General features: G+C 44.3%; 1 protein-coding gene across 8 annotated transcripts; it reads right to left on the bottom strand.

The window, feature by feature from the left end:
• Positions 1–344: 344 nt before the first annotated feature.
• On the bottom strand, positions 345–12,685 carry SKIP4 (SKP1 interacting partner 4). Of its 8 annotated transcripts, XM_087391790.1 has the most exons (3): positions 12,445–12,650; positions 12,096–12,309; positions 345–1,675 (listed from the first exon to the last, which is right to left on the bottom strand). In XM_087391790.1, the coding sequence occupies exon 3, from the start codon at positions 1,655–1,657 to the stop codon at positions 569–571; it is 1,089 nt and encodes a 362-aa protein (XP_087247916.1). In that variant the 5' UTR covers positions 1,658–1,675; positions 12,096–12,309; positions 12,445–12,650; the 3' UTR covers positions 345–568. The 8 variants fall into 8 exon arrangements, with proteins under 8 accessions (XP_087247916.1, XP_087247922.1, XP_087247920.1 ...); XM_087391796.1 differs by lacking the exons at positions 12,096–12,309; positions 12,445–12,650 and adding an exon at positions 12,666–12,685; XM_087391794.1 differs by having other exon boundaries at positions 12,235–12,650.
• Between the last annotated feature and the right edge of the window lie 2,864 nt (positions 12,686–15,549).

Consider the following 15,549-nt stretch of genomic DNA (forward strand, 5'->3'; position numbering starts at 1 on the left):
ATTCTCCAAGGGCAGTAGGGTTACAGTAATAAAAAGGTGTTTCTGCACCAATAGGCTTTGATATGCACCCAGACCCGCCTTGACACAGAAACAAAAGCTCTTGGAAATATTCCTTAGTTCTTAACATTCCCCAGAACTGTTACATGTTTCAGACAAGCCATGCTCCAAAGGAAAGGCAAGAACAAAAAGGACAATCAAAGGAATTGAACTACCAAGAAGCCCAGACTTCTAATAAACATTTTGATTGCATGCTTATCTTTTTTGCGGGTCAATTTGCATGCACATAATCATCTCCTCATGCAGAGAACAAATATGTGCACTTGCTCCAGTTATCTTAAAGATATACTGCATCATCACGTAAAAGAAACGAATACATCCACAAACCAAAGAATTTTAGTCCCTTCAACTCTCATTATTACACCTAAGTGAGCTTTACTTTGATAATTATCCTTAAATGATAATGTATGAGCAGTATAAATATTATGCACTGCTGAAAACAGTCAGGCAAGCTGCACTGCTCTCAATGAAGACATTATAGTGGAATGTCCATTTAGGGTCATTTATGCTTTTAGATATAAATGGTACTACAACTGACTATCAGATTATCCGACGATTGCAATCCCACAACAGATGATGTAACCAAATATCCTGTCGCCTTCCAAGCTTTTTCCATATCCAAAACCAACGTCTTCAAACCCCTCCCTACTACAAATAAAGTTGAACCCACAACAGCCATTCTGCAAGGTGTTCTGATTGATAAAGGAGAGATTCTTGCAACAGGACTCCAACATTTGTTTACCTTGTCCAGAGCCAACAGTTTAACGCCAAAGGTTTGATCCAGCATATAGGTGTCATCACCTACCACGACCGCTGGTCCATCCCATCTCCTTGTCATCTCAGTATCTAGGGTACTCCAAATGTTATTCATTGGATCATAAGCAGCCGCATAGAAAGAAAGGGCATTGGCAGGGCAAACATGCCTCACATAGATTTTACCATCCATGACTAAAGACTCTCCTAAGTCTGGAACAACATTAGGATCATCATGACATACCCAACCATTTGTGTGGGGATCATACATCTCCCAAGAAGTGAGAGCACCAAACGTCAATCCCGTTCCCCCAATAGCATACAATTTACCGTGAAGAGCACCACTTACACAATAGCATCGAGGTGAATACATGCTTGCTGCTTCCTTCCACCTGTGCTGAAGAGGATCAAACACATGTACTTCATTTGTTGGATCCTCAAATTTGCCACATCCACCAATCATATACAGTTCTCCATCCAGCACTTCACAAGCCATGCCAAACCTCCTTGAACAAACAGCTGGCATATCTGGAAGTGACATCCATCTGCGTTGGGCAGGATCCAGCACATGCCAATGGAGACATTCAGAACTGTCCCTGCTTAAGACATAGACCCACCCCTCTGAAAGCCCAAGCCTCTTGCGCAGAGCAACAAGCTGCTGACTTTTCAGGAATTCTCTCCACCTTCTACAAACCCCTTGAAGGACATAATAATATCTCCGTGGAAGCCTTATGAGACACAACATGGCAAGATCATCGGGTAAACCAGGAATCAACAGTGTCTTGAAAGTTTCTGATGTCACATCAGAAGCAAACTCATTATTTATCTCCTCTCGTAACGATGCCATCTTAGTTGACCCCCAATTCTGCAACAAAACAATTTCAGAAACCTCTCTCTCTCTCTCTCTCTCTCTCTCTCTCTCTCTCTCTCAGGAGGTGGAAAATGAGCAGCATGTACTTCTAAGATGCCGGGCTTATGTACACATCAGAGAAAGATATGATGGCAACAGAGGAAACCTGAAATGTCTATTAGAACAGCCAGCTACAAAGATGGGAAACTATCGGAAAGAAGTTTTGGAACAGCGAAACAAGGTACTCGGGCTAGCGCATAAACTAGCCCAACAAGTACTAACTACATAGCAGTCTATAGTATTCTATTTCACCGGATGTAAACAGATCCCTTTTTGTTAATAGTGATCCAGTCCCATAGATCCTGCAGGGTCTCAAGAGGATTTTAATACAATCATATCATATCGTCTCTCTCTCTCTCTCTTATGTACACTAAGGGAAAGCATATCTTTCAGCTTGCAGCATGACAACATGAGAAATGGGGACAAGTGATGAAGGAAAATGGAAGTCTGCCTTGTCACGTGCATGGAGAGACTGGAAGGTTATATGGAAATGCGAGAGGGTATGAAGGAAAGCAACGGAGGAGCAGGCTTCCAGCATCAACGCGATTGAGCTATAAGCTCAGTAGCCTATGCAGGAAGGGGCAAGAACTTCCCACTCCAGTGCACTAGACACCCTATGGGATGAAAATGCAGCCCTCAAAAAGAGCCTTGAGGAGCTGAAATGCACTCAGGGTAAGATGTCAGGGCCAAAGAAAATAGAGGCCAAAACTAAGCCAAGGTCAAGGCACACACCAAGGATGCAGAATTTGGTCCTGGGTGGTCAGCAGGCCTAAGCCTGAGTGACCTCACTCAGGAGACCTTTTACAAGGAGGGCCAGAGATCAAAATGGTGGGGGTCGAGGAGGATGGAACTGGCCCCTTGGACATGGCCAGGAAACATATCCATCTGAAGTTCAGGATGGAGCAAGCCGAGATTGAGAACGCTTGGAGGACAACTCACGAGAGAAATCAAGTTCAAGATGCAAAATCAAGACATGCTGTCTTAATCTTTATCAATGAACACCTCATGCAAATACAGGATTGAGCAGATGAAAGAGGGTCTCAAGAAGGTAATGGAGGCCAGGGCCAAGGGCAAGTGGGCAGTAGAGATGGGAAAGTCATTATTCAGGACTGAAGGCCCCCTCCTCTCACCAAAAATAGACTAGCTTCTTGGAATGAAACAGAACTTTTTTGTCTACACCGAGTAATTCTATGAGAACTTCAAAGGGAAGGATCTTGTAATTGCTTAGAGGCAAACCAGATCCCCCAAAGAGACCTTTCCATAGTACATGGGTACATATAAATGTCAAGCCACAATATAGAAATCCACAAAAACGGGAGGGCACAAGGATTGGGAGGAATGGCAGTCTTTATTTTATGTTGATACATTGTCATTCTAGGCCTATAGAGGGCATGCCCTGTGCCTACTACACGTGGATCCATCTCAAGGAATTGTCGCCCACATATGCCTTTATTGCACCATACTACGTTCTGTTTGAAGCAATGGAGTGGAAGACAACAAGCTGAGAATGCAATGGAGTGTACTTGCAACTGGATAATGAGAAAGTACATGTGAGGGGTCGTATAGACCCAAGTACACCCTAGTGGCCTAGGTGGATCAAGAGTCCTACCTAGATGTCCTAGGTGCCCCAAGTGGACTAGATGTTCTAACTGGGTCCCAACTGGCCTACAATACATATTACAATACTAGGTTAAAGTGGCAACAAACCCCCCTCCATGGTATGGCTGAAGTGTCTTGGAAACATCTAAAAAATACTTGAAGACTAAATCATGGTTGCACATGTTCATCTGTGATGGATATAGCGACCTATGATAGTACAGGAAGAGCAGAATCACGTGACAAAAGGTAGCTTTCCGAAAAGCTTCAAACTTGGGTGGTGATAAAGCCTCGTGAAGAGATCTGCTAAGTCATCCTACGCTGTAACATATGACGACTGTATATCTCTAGCAAACAATTGCTCTCAAACAGTAGTGAACCTCAATGTGCTTGGTACGTGCATGAAACACAAGGTTATGCCCATTGGGCAAAAGCACTTTGACTATCAATGTACATGGTAGTAGATGAGGTCTAGTAGACATCAAGATCTGCAAGCAGCTTACAAAGCTAGACATACTCCACAGTAGCTGTAAAAGCTGTCATGTACTCAGCTTCACAGCTAGAAGTAGCGATTGTAGGCTGCTTCTTGCTGAACCAAGAAACGCATGAAGAGCCAAGCATGAAACAGTTGCCAATGTGAGACACCCGTGTGTCTAACAACCAGCCTAGTCACTATGCGTGAAAGCTGCATAGCCAGTGAAGACTTATCATCATATAATAGACCCAAAAGCTGCATGCCACTCAAGTCTTCGAAGACAATTCATTGCCTGCCAATGTTGCGTACTGGGCTTGTGCATGAACCTGCTTAGCTGGGAGACTCCATAATGATACCGATAGAGCCTAGTGTGACTTAAATAGATACGGCAGCCAACAGCCTGCTGGTAAAGAGTGGCATCAAAGGGATCACTCCCATCCTTGGAGGAGAAACAATGTGTCTCGTATAATATCGTATAGTCTTGTTTAGTGTGACTTAAGTGGATAAGGCAGCCAACAGCCTGCTGGTAAAGAGTGGCATCAAAGAGATCACTCCCATCCTCGGAGGAGGAACGATGTGTCTCGTATAGTCATCCACAAAGGTGACAAAGTCAAAGTACCCCCAAGAGATGCTGTCCGCATCAGTCCATATACGTAACTATGTACACTTAGTGCAACTTCTAGAAGCGCCAACAATCCCATCCTTGGGAAAGGAGAACCTATGCATTTTACCGAACAAGCAGCCCTCACAAACACATTTAGTAAGTGCATGCATTTGTAGAAGATCTACCACCATGTCCTTAGAATGCATTTTGACCACCCTTTGAAAGTTGAGATGTCCCAATCTTTCATGCCATAAGTGTGTATCTTGTTGAAGAATAGGACTCAAACCTCCACCCAAGATCTCTCCCACTCTTCTCTACACTCAAATCAGATAACTGATCACAGATGCAATAAACACTCACTCAGAGATAACTTAAACGGAGAGAGAGAAAGAGTATATTCATCCACCGGAAGGTGGGCAGAAACTGGCTCCAAGGGAGCAATACAAAACTCAGCGAAGTGCTGAGGAAAACTGATGGAACTCTCTCTGTCAAACTGAACCAGCTCTGAGTGCACAGCACAGCCTAGGAAGGAGGCTTTCTGTCCTGCACTGGATGCTGGAATGACTGAAGGAGTGGGCCTTTTATAGGCATTGCCCAGGCCCTTTAGGTTGACCGACCAGCAGGGTCGGTACCCTGTCTGGTGGCCGACCAGATTGCCCTGGAAATCCGACCAGGGTTGGCCCTGGTCGGTGGCCCTGGTCGGGCCGACTGGGCCTGCCACAGGCCCCTGTAAAAGGGTGCCCTGTGCAGCCAGTCCATGGGGCTGTAGACGCCTCCAAGGGAGGCACAAGGCCCCCCTATTTCTCTGCTGTTGCAGGCAGCAACCAGCCCGTGTGCTGGTTGCCTATGATGTCAGCCTGGGTCTCTCTCTTTCCCAGCCCTCCTACCTCTCACTGCCCCTTGTCCCCTCAAATTGGGGGCTCACAGGTGGGTACAGTGAGTTTCTAACACCCCCCCTCAATGTCACAACTGTGGGCCAATCCCCATGCGTTTGATGAGGTGCTCCATCTGTTCTCGAGGGAGTGCCTTCGTGAAGAGGTCGGACAAATTATCGGCGGTCGGGCAGTAGATAAGCTCGATCACGTCGTCGATGATGAGCTCTCGAACAAAGTGGTAATGAACTTCGATGTGCTTAGTCCGCGCATGGTACACTGGATTCTTGGCAATGGCTATGCAACTCTGATTGTCGCACATCAGCACTGTTGCATCCTCCTGACACACGTCCATGTCCTCCAGAATCCACCTCAACCATAGTGTCTCACAAGCTGCTGTACACGTGGCTCTGTACTCTGCCTCTGTAGATGAAAGGGCCACTGTGGGTTGCTTCTTACTCAGCCAAGAGATGGCACCAGATGCAAGTAAGAAACAATACCCTGTTGTCGATCTTCCGGTGTCAGCATCACCCGCCCAATCACTGTCACAGAACCCGCCTAGTTCGATGCCTTTGGTGTAGGTGATCCCATAGATGCAAGTACCCTTTAGATACCTCAGCACCCGTAAACCTGCATCCCAATGACTCTTTCTGGGAGAAGCATAGAACTGGCATAATAGCCCAACTGCATAACAAATATCAGGTCGAGTATTGGTAAGGTAAAGCAAACTTCCTACCAATCGTCGGTACAATGGAGTATCGATCGGCTGAGATGTGTCGTGAACACTTAGCTTGAGCCCGAACTCCATGGGAGTTAATGCTGTCCTGCAATCCTCCATCTGAAATCTCTTCAGCAGTTCTCTGCAATATTTCTCCTGTGAAATGAAGATCCTGTCTTTGGCCTGCTTTACTTCAATCCCAAGGAAGTAATGTAATAACCCAAGGTCAGTCATCTCAAACTCAAACATGAGTAGCTCCTTGGCCTGTGAAATCTTCTTGACATGATCACCTGTCAAGATAAGATCATCAACATAGAGGATGAGTACCAGTCGCAATCCCTTCTCAATGAACAAGTAAAGGTTTGCCTCAGAAGGACTCCGACTTAGCCCTATCTTCTGAAAGAATACATCAATCCTTTGGTACCAAGCTTTGGGGGCCTGTTTCAGCCCGTATAACACCTTCTTCAACCTGTAGACCTTTAATGGGGACCCTCGATCTTGAAAGCCCGGTGGCTGCTCCACGTATACCTCCTCCTCCAGGGTTCCATTAAGGAATGCGGACTTCACATCCATTTGAAAAATAAGCCACTGGAATTGGGCAACAAGGGTAATCACTGTCCGGATAGTAACCATGCGGGCTGTGGGAGCAAAAGTTTCATCAAAATCCAAGCCTTCAGTTTGAGCAAAACCTTTGACCACGAACCTTGCTTTATACTTATCCAAGCTGCCGTCTGATTTGTATTTAAGTTTGTATACCCACTTAGAGCCGATGACTTTTCGTCGCGGGGGCCTGGCCACTAAGTCCCAAGTATTGTTCTTCAGGATAGCATCCATCTCTGCCTTCATGGCAGCCTGCCATTCTGGATTGTCCTTCGCCTCCTCGAAGGTCCTTGGCTCGTCAAGCTGAGCCACCAACGCAAAATTCACGGATGGGGTCTTTTGAAGACGTTGAGACCGCCGCAATCCGGACCTGCTACTCTCAGGTAATTCGGTGACCCGAGACTCTTCCAATGTCCATAGGTACCATTGGGGTAACTTTTTCTGCTTCTCTGTGGGAGGAGGAACTGGAACTTCTTCCGGAACATCCTGCTCTTCCTGAGTATCTTGTGGAACATCAGCTTCTAATTTTGCCACCTCTATGGTCGACCTGGGGCGGGGTGGGTTCGGGGGTTGAACAATCTCCTCCTCCTCAATCTGCGGCTCCTCCTTGGGTTCAAGTTCCTTTTCCTCGAAGACAACATCTCGATTGATAAGGATTTGCTTCTTTACTGGGTCGAAGGAGAAATGCCATGTTGTTTTTGTCCATCTGACTTACGAACAGTAAATTCTTGCAAAGGAAGAGCAGTAAACATCCTGCTCTTCCTGAACATCCTGCTCTTCCTGAGTATCTTGTGGAACATCAGCTTCTAATTTTGCCACCTCTATGGTCAACTTGGGGCGGGGTGGGTTCGGGGGTTGAACAATCTCCTCCTCCTCAATCTGCGGCTCCTCCTTGGGTTCAAGTTCCTTTTCCTCGAAGACAACATCCCGATTGATAAGGATTTGCTTCTTTACTGCGTAGAAGGAGAACTGCCATGTTGTTTTTGTCCATCTGACTTACAAACAGTAAATTCTTGCAAAGGTTGGGTACATAAAGTACTCCAGAGATATCCTTCTCCTCACCCACCATTATGATGAAAGGAATGCTACCGATGCCCTTCACAGGACACGTCCGGCTATCCCCGATAGAAACTTTGGAATCCGGGTGTGTACTTTCCATGGTTTTGAACCAAGTCCTTATGTTGGACATGTGCTTGGAAGCACCGCTATCAACATACCAACCCTCTTTACCTTCACTGACTGCATATGCTGAACAATGTTCACTGATTAAAAATAACTGTCCAGTCGTCACATTGGCAGAATCATGCTTAGGCTCTTCTTTGTTCTTGGCTTCTCTCTTCCGCTTCTGATCTGCTTTCTTCTTTCGGCATTCTTTGGCGGAGTGGCCAAGCTTTTCACAGTAATAGCACTTCATTTTCTTCTTGCGGTCAGCGTCCTCTGACTTCTTGGAATCCTTTGGCTTGCCTTTTCCAGGCTTGTCTTTGGCCACTAATGCCTTCTCGTCGGTTTGCGTAAAGAGTTTCTCTCGAGCCTCCTCCTGAAGCAGGAGTGGGCCAAGCTCCTCAAAGGTGATTGGCTTACTCCGTTGACCCGCAGTGACCGTAGTCACAAAACTTTTGAAACTCCGTGGCAACTTGTGGAGTGTGAGCAACGCCAATTGACTCGTGTCCACCTTCTGACCAACCGCTGCGAGCTGGTCCCGCACGACTTTCACCTTTGTCAGATGATCATGCACACTATCACCCTCATTCATATCAAGATTATAAAGCTGATGCTGAAGAGTAATGATACGAGCTGTATTATCGGTTTCATACAGCTCCTTCAGTATGGCCCACGCCTCTGAAGACGTCTCTGCCAACTGGATATGAGGAATCACAGCATCTGCTGTCGTGCCAATAAGCATTGCTAAGGCTTGAGCATCCCTCTCCTCCCATGCACACAGTTCATCCGCATCTGCTTCAACTAGAACTTCACCTCTTTTGTCCACAATGTCCTCCTGCTTCTCCTCGGTCCCAATCACAATCGTCCATAGCTTCCGTGCCAACAGATGGCTTCGGATCTTGACTTTCCAAATTGGATAGTTCGTGCCATCAAGCTTTCCAACTTCACCGAAATTGGGAATAAATGAAGAATGAAGATGACTGGAGAAAAAGGAAGGACGAGCAATGCGTGTCCTCAGCTGAAAGCATTGCAAGTACACTCCATTGCATTCGTAGCTTGAGTGTGTGTGTGTACACACACACACACATTTATATATATGTTTTGGAAATCATGCCCACCTCTCAAGTTTGACCTACGTAATTCCATTCGGGCCTGAAAACCGGAGACCCTATGGATGTGCGGACCATCCGATCTCATAACGCATGCTGGCAGCTGGAAGGTAATCCAATACATAGAATAGCACCATAACTCCATGTGATAAGAAGTCCACCTCATGCCCTAGCTCCCAACATCCCATCACCATAATGTGACTGGCTGTACACTATAAAAGGCTGTAAGCTACAGCGTTGTGCGTAGAGTGACAATCGATACATTAAATTATAAATGCATTGGATTTGAAGTATATATCGACCGGATGTGTGAAATCTTGTAAAGAAGATTCACACGACACTCACACCTGTGATCAGGAAATATATGCACAAAATGTCGAATATGGTATGGAATAAATGTCCATGGAAAAAGTCCTGTTATAGTGCAGACCATCCAAATCTTGTAACGCATGCTGCCTGGTGGAGGGTGATCCCATGCATAGAACAGCAGCCTACCTCCATTGTGATGAGAAGTCCACCCCATGCCCTAGCTCCCAACATCCTGTCACCATAATGTGACTGGCTGTACACTAACAAAGAGTGTCATCTATGGCTCTCCTTGCGAAAGGTGCTACCACCATAGTTAAATGGTTGAGCGTTGTCGATAGAGTGACCATCGATGCATTGAATAATCAATGCATTGGATTTCAAGTAGATATCCGACTGGGCGTGTGAAATCTTGTAAAGAAAATTCACACAAAACACTCACATCTGTGATCATGAAACAAATGCACAAAATGTCAAAATAATAAAATTTAAATCAGCTGAAAATAAAATGGTTTGGAATTAATGTCCATGGAAAAAGTCCTGTTTACAGTGTAACAGCCTGGAAATAACATGCGCATTTACATTATTCTGAGATCACATTCCAACAGGGACTTTCCTCTTCTCTCTCCCTCTCCTTTCCCCTCTCCCCTCTCTTCCCTCCCTTGTTGGCTGGCTGGGCTCGCCCTCTCCAAAAGATGGCTAATTGCAAACTGAAAACCAGCTCTCAAGGTCTTGAAGTGGAGACGAAGAATATAGCAATCCAGGACAGAATCCATAAAGTATGCCAATCATGAGACGTTGAGGATAAGCGCCATACATACATACCCAGTAAGTCTAACAGCAAGTAAAAATGTGGGATCCTACAATTCTAAGGGGGGATGGGCCACTCAAAAGGGCACCCTTACCCCAAGTTTGGTGTCTGAAATAAGAAAATAAATACATCGTGCTGTCGCTGCGAGATAAAGGCCAATGATGGGAAGCCACTGATCGGCTGCCAAATCAGCTATCCATCCGGGTGACTGGGCCTGTGTATTGTCTATGGGACCATCTCCACCGGTCGATTGAGGATAGACAAGATTATCTCATCAGTGATGGAATTGAAAGAGAGAGAGAGAGAGAGAGAGAGAGAGAGAGAGAGAGATGATATGATATGCTATATGTGATTTTATTAAAGTCCACGGGAGACCCATCAGGATATGATATGATGTTATTAATGTCTGCTGGAGTCCAAGTCGGATCTAATGGACAGGAGAGTGACATGCGTACCCAAAAATTACAAGTTGCAGCTCTGTAAATAGCTGTCGATAACACATATGATGCACGTTTGTTACCTGATCAAGATTGCTAAGTTGTGTACCATTTCCAGGCCCAGCAAAGGGCCCCTGCAAAACAGGCCTATTTATACCTAGGTAGGGACAGTGGATATTGAGCAGACCAAGTCTGTAAAGCAACACACCTAGTTGGCTGACAGACTGGTTGGCCAGTCTGTCAGGACTGGGTCGGTCAGATCAGGGCTACATGAAGCCCAATTCAGGAGTCTCCCAACAAGGGCTGCCATACATACCCGTGGACCAAGGAGTTAAAGAGAAGAGACTTTGGTCCAAGGGTCTTGGAAATGAGAATGGAAGCACTTCTCTCGAGCCTGGCATGTGCAGCACCAGCGGCAGTCCTGAGCATATCTCCTGCCCACTCCAGCCTGCAGACCAGTACCCTTCTGGAGACATTGTGGAGGGATCAACAGCAAGCCTAAAGAATCTACATCAGCATAGAGTTTCTTGCAGGGCAGAATTTAGAACGTCTGCAGCATACCTAGGTGCATTCCTACACAGTGTAGGAGAGCAGCAAAGGGAGTTTTGTATACAGTACACCATCGGAGCAGAGCTTTGCAGGAGTACTGAAGCCTACACAGAGGCGCGTGGCAGAGAGAAGGAGCTCTCACATTCAGAAGTGTTTGTGTGACTTGCAGTTAGTGCAGGATAGCCCACAGGAGCTGGAACAGTGCGCAGCAGTAGCCAGTGCAAGACTGAGAGCAGCAAATTGGAACTGCAGGAGGGTGCGCAGGAGCAGCACAGGTCCAGGCCCCAGCAAGGGGCCTGCAAACAGGCCTGTTTATAGGAGGGACAGTCGGATATGGAGCAGATCAAGTCTGCAAAGAAACACACCTCCATACAGCATCTTTCGATTAGGCCTGCCATTACCTTTGAAAGACACTAGACATGGAATTTCGAAGTGACATGATAAAACATGTAAATAAACCATACGCCTGACCACAAAGATCACTGCAGAAGGTGATCACAAAGATTCTTCCTTCTGTGAATTGGCAAAACACAATCTGGTCAACCAGTCTTCATTAGCAAGGTCTGCTTGGATTCGCTGTTTAGACAGCTGCTCTCCGCCTGAATATGGTGAACCAGTTAGCCTAATGTGCCTGGCTGACCAGCTGAGAGTCAGCAAATGGCTGGCCTGTTTACAGGTTCAGCCTTGACTGCTTTAGCATATATATATATATATATCTCTCTCAACACACACTTTTTTTTTTTGTGGGAAGAAATCTTTTATTGCTGTAGAATAATTACATTCATAGTTACTTCAAAAAACAAAGTAGCTACTACTCAACTGAAGATCTCAGTATAAGCTGTATATACATCCTGATCAATCAAACGAGTCTGAAGACAATCATAGAATGATTGTTGCAGAGATCGTTTGAAAAAAAGAAAAGATGAAAATAGTGGATCACCAAAGACTCTATGATTTCTCTCTCTCAACACACACACACACACACACATACACACACAAAGCTTCTAGAGCTTTCCTTACTTGGTCCCAATTGTAGAGTTCTGCAGCTTCTAAGCTGGAATTTGAGATCTTTCTTTGGATGTAAATGCGCGATACCAATTGTTCGCTAAAAGGGCAGATGATAAGATATTGCGAAACCAATTGTTCGCTAAAAGGGCAGATGATAAGATATTTCTTGGAGGTAGTGTCACCAACTGGATATAGTGACTTGTGTCTGTCTTTAAACACTGTCTCACGCCTGGACTTTACGTGCGGAATCCATCGTTGGAATATGAACCTAGTTTGTAGCCAAAGCGCCTCCTGCGCTCGAAGGTAAAGTCTGTCCCAGCCTTTCTCATGTATTGATGTAAATCTGCTGCAGGGTGGGAACGGAAAAAGAGCAATTAATGCGTGGCGAGACCCTCCTGCATTTTTTGTGAACGGAAATATCAAACAAAAAGGAATCAAATTGATGCCTCCGTGCCGACGAGGTAATGCTAGACGAAACCTCGATATCCAGACGCGGATCAGGCAACGAGTGATGCCTCTACTCTTATGCACATGTCATGGGACCAGTGATTAAACTTTAACATCATTTTTCCACCAAAAATTCTAGCTCGAGAGAAATGAGGTTGAAAGGATAAAACAATGACAACAAGAATGAAGGGATAGCATCATGAAACCCAAGAATCCCGTGATCGTCACTCTTAGTGATAGGAGTGTGCAAACCTAAAGCTGAAAGAAGTAACGGCTATGCTTTTGATTGTTGGCGTACTTTGTACAATGGGACCTAAGCACATACCTATATACTTAAGGATATTATTTTTCAAGATATCCCATATACAAGGGGGGTTTTGTATATGGACAAAAAAAAGGGGGCGGTTTGCCAAAATGTGCACTTGGGAAGATACTTTGTGTGGGATATCTTTCTACTCTTTTTTATGGAATTTGTGTGTGGATATAGATTTAAATGGATCCATTATCTAGGTCATGTTCCATCATGTGGATATTTGATAAATTTCTATCCTTGAGGAGTTGCTAATGTGGGCCCCTTTCAAAATAGAAACCAAAATGGGTTTTCCATAGTGTAAGAAACCAAATTTTCATTGTCACTTTGGTGGTACCAACCAAAGAAAAACCTCCTACAAACCACTACAAGGTGCCATGAGGCATGCAAAGCCTCAAGCAACCTCTCCACCTTTCTCAAGCAGTTGCCCCCTCCCACATTGCTAGCCGTTCTTTTGCCCTTCAATTGCCCACTTGAGGACATCATCTACTCTCCTCTTAAGTGTGTATCTACCAAATCCCATGACAAGATGTCATCTTCTGTCTTCCTCTCCTCCTTGAAAGAATTCACCATACAATATTTGAAATCAATATTTGAAAAAAAAGTAATTTATGGTGGTTTCTATCAATATTGAAGTCAGTATTAGGAGTCAAAATTGTTATGTCTCCCAAAAAGAACTTGGGTAGATCCTGAATCTACCCAATTTTGATTATAAATTTGTTCACAATGTGTATAGACTAAGTAGAGACTCCTACATGGACTCATTTAGACCCTCCTCCCCAAATTTCTCGAAATATTATACTATAAGGGGCACTCATTTGGATCCTTTCCCAAAAAATCCAAAAAAGACATTATGTCATGACACATACTCAAAAGGGGGCTCCTATAGCTCATGACACCTACTTGAAAAAGGACACAGAATAGGACTTCATTCGACCCCTCTTCATCCTCCTCATCTTCTACCCCCTTTACTTCCACTCATCATCTTGGCCATTGGCAATCTCTTCATGTGCCCCTCTCAGATCTCATCCATGTGCATCTCCTACTTCACATGAACAAGGTTAATGTTTGAGTATATAGAGTTTGCCAAAAAACAAACAAAATCTTGAGAATCATATATGCATGTACCTACATACACAAAGAAGTCCCCGGAGTCCACACCTAGCCAATCTTCATTCTCTATCCATACACAAACATGCTTTAGTAAACACAATCATTTTAGAAGGTACATGAAACTACTTCAAGAGCTAGGAAAGGAGAGTGCTTACAAAGAAAGCATAAACTCTACCAACCTTGCCCAAACCAAAATGTGATGTGCTAGACCTTGAAGCCTTGATTCTGCAACCTTCCACTATTGCTTATTGAATTGGGGGTTCTTTTTTTGCTCTTGCAAGCAAACTTCCACTCACTCATGTTGAAGGCACGTGGCTTTGGCTTTGGTCCACTTGCTTTCACTACCTCCTAGTTTATGCTATGCTTTATCCGCCCATTCCACTGCACACAAATGCTTGCCAATAGGAAACCTCTAATTTTGCTCCTCTTCTATGCATGTTCCTATCACATTTTTTCCCCATCCCTTTAGCATGAGACTTCATGTAGTATACTCTTTTAGACTTGTGACATGATTGGAAGTGGAGGAAATCTTCTTCCTCAAAATTTCCCCTCTTCCTAGTCTCTCTCCACCCTTTCCATGCCATAAAGATGTGAGCATAACTTTGAGATGGGGTCTTCCTTAGAAAACAAGGGTTTGTTATGTGTTTACTTATATTTTTTACTCTATGTTGAGTATTACAATGTATGTTGTGATCAACATCTTGTTGACAAATGAATTATCTTGCAATTTCTTTGTGCTGAGATCCTTTTCCTCTCCTTTTAGAGGTACGAAAACTCTTCAATAAAAGATAATGGTTTTTCCTTATGCTTTCATGCAATTGTCATGCTATTTGCATGTTGTTGAATCTACCTTGAGTTCTAGATGAGAACCTATTTGCCTTGGTATGTTTCTTCCTTGGATTGCAAGAACCATAGGACATGGAGAATGGAATGAGAAATCGTGCAAGATCATGAAGGATTCTTGGTTATCTCGCTTGAAAGATGATAGTATCAATGGTGCCTTGATGCTTGATCAAGGGCTCCAATTGGATGTACCCTGGGCAACTAAATAAAGTGTCAAGGAGCAATCTGGGAGCAATCTGACATTATTGATAAGCACTAATCTATAGAGTGCTAAAAAGGAAAAAGTGTTGGAAACCCAACCCTAACACGAAAGGTTTTGTATATTTTTGTGTACTGCTAGTCATTTTTGCAGTGTTTCCTAGTTGGGCCCTCTCTCCTTCCCCTTCAGTCTCTCCTCTACTCTGTCCATATTTATCATAAAATTAGAGCATGTTAATGCATTTTGTTAAGGCTTGTCTATCTTCCATGTTGTAAAGGGTGAAGAGAACTTTCTTTAAATGCCTAAAACTTTGAGTTTAGTTTCCTAGATATTGTTCATTGAAGCTTAGTGTGTCTTAACTGCTTTGAGAGAGCTTGTGCATGTGAGAGAGATTGTGAGAAAGAGAAAACTAAGAGAGAATATGAGAAAAAGGGTCATGAAAGTGCACAAGGTTCTTGGAAATGATCATCTCCATCGATACGACCTTCGTATTGCTTTGTATTTGAGTTCACTAGCAATATGTAGGCCTTGTGACTTGTAGCTACTACTAGACTTAGCTACCCATGCATACATTTTACATTGATTTGAAGCTAAGCTCCCAAGAGAAATTTGTGGAGATCAAGGTGTCCAAGACTTAATCGATGTCAAGGTCCTCAAGCTTTAATAACCAT

The sequence above is a fragment of the Dipteris shenzhenensis genome, chromosome 20 (genome assembly GCF_047967505.1).
Source record: "Dipteris shenzhenensis isolate YYH24624 ecotype China chromosome 20, Dip_SZ_1.0, whole genome shotgun sequence".
NCBI classification, from domain to species: domain Eukaryota; kingdom Viridiplantae; phylum Streptophyta; class Polypodiopsida; order Gleicheniales; family Dipteridaceae; genus Dipteris; species Dipteris shenzhenensis.

Bases quoted from the DNA above. Each gene is read 5' to 3' on its own strand.
- SKIP4 (XM_087391796.1), bottom strand. From the start codon at position 1,657: ATGGCATCGTTACGAGAGGAGATAAATAATGAGTTTGCTTCTGATGTG.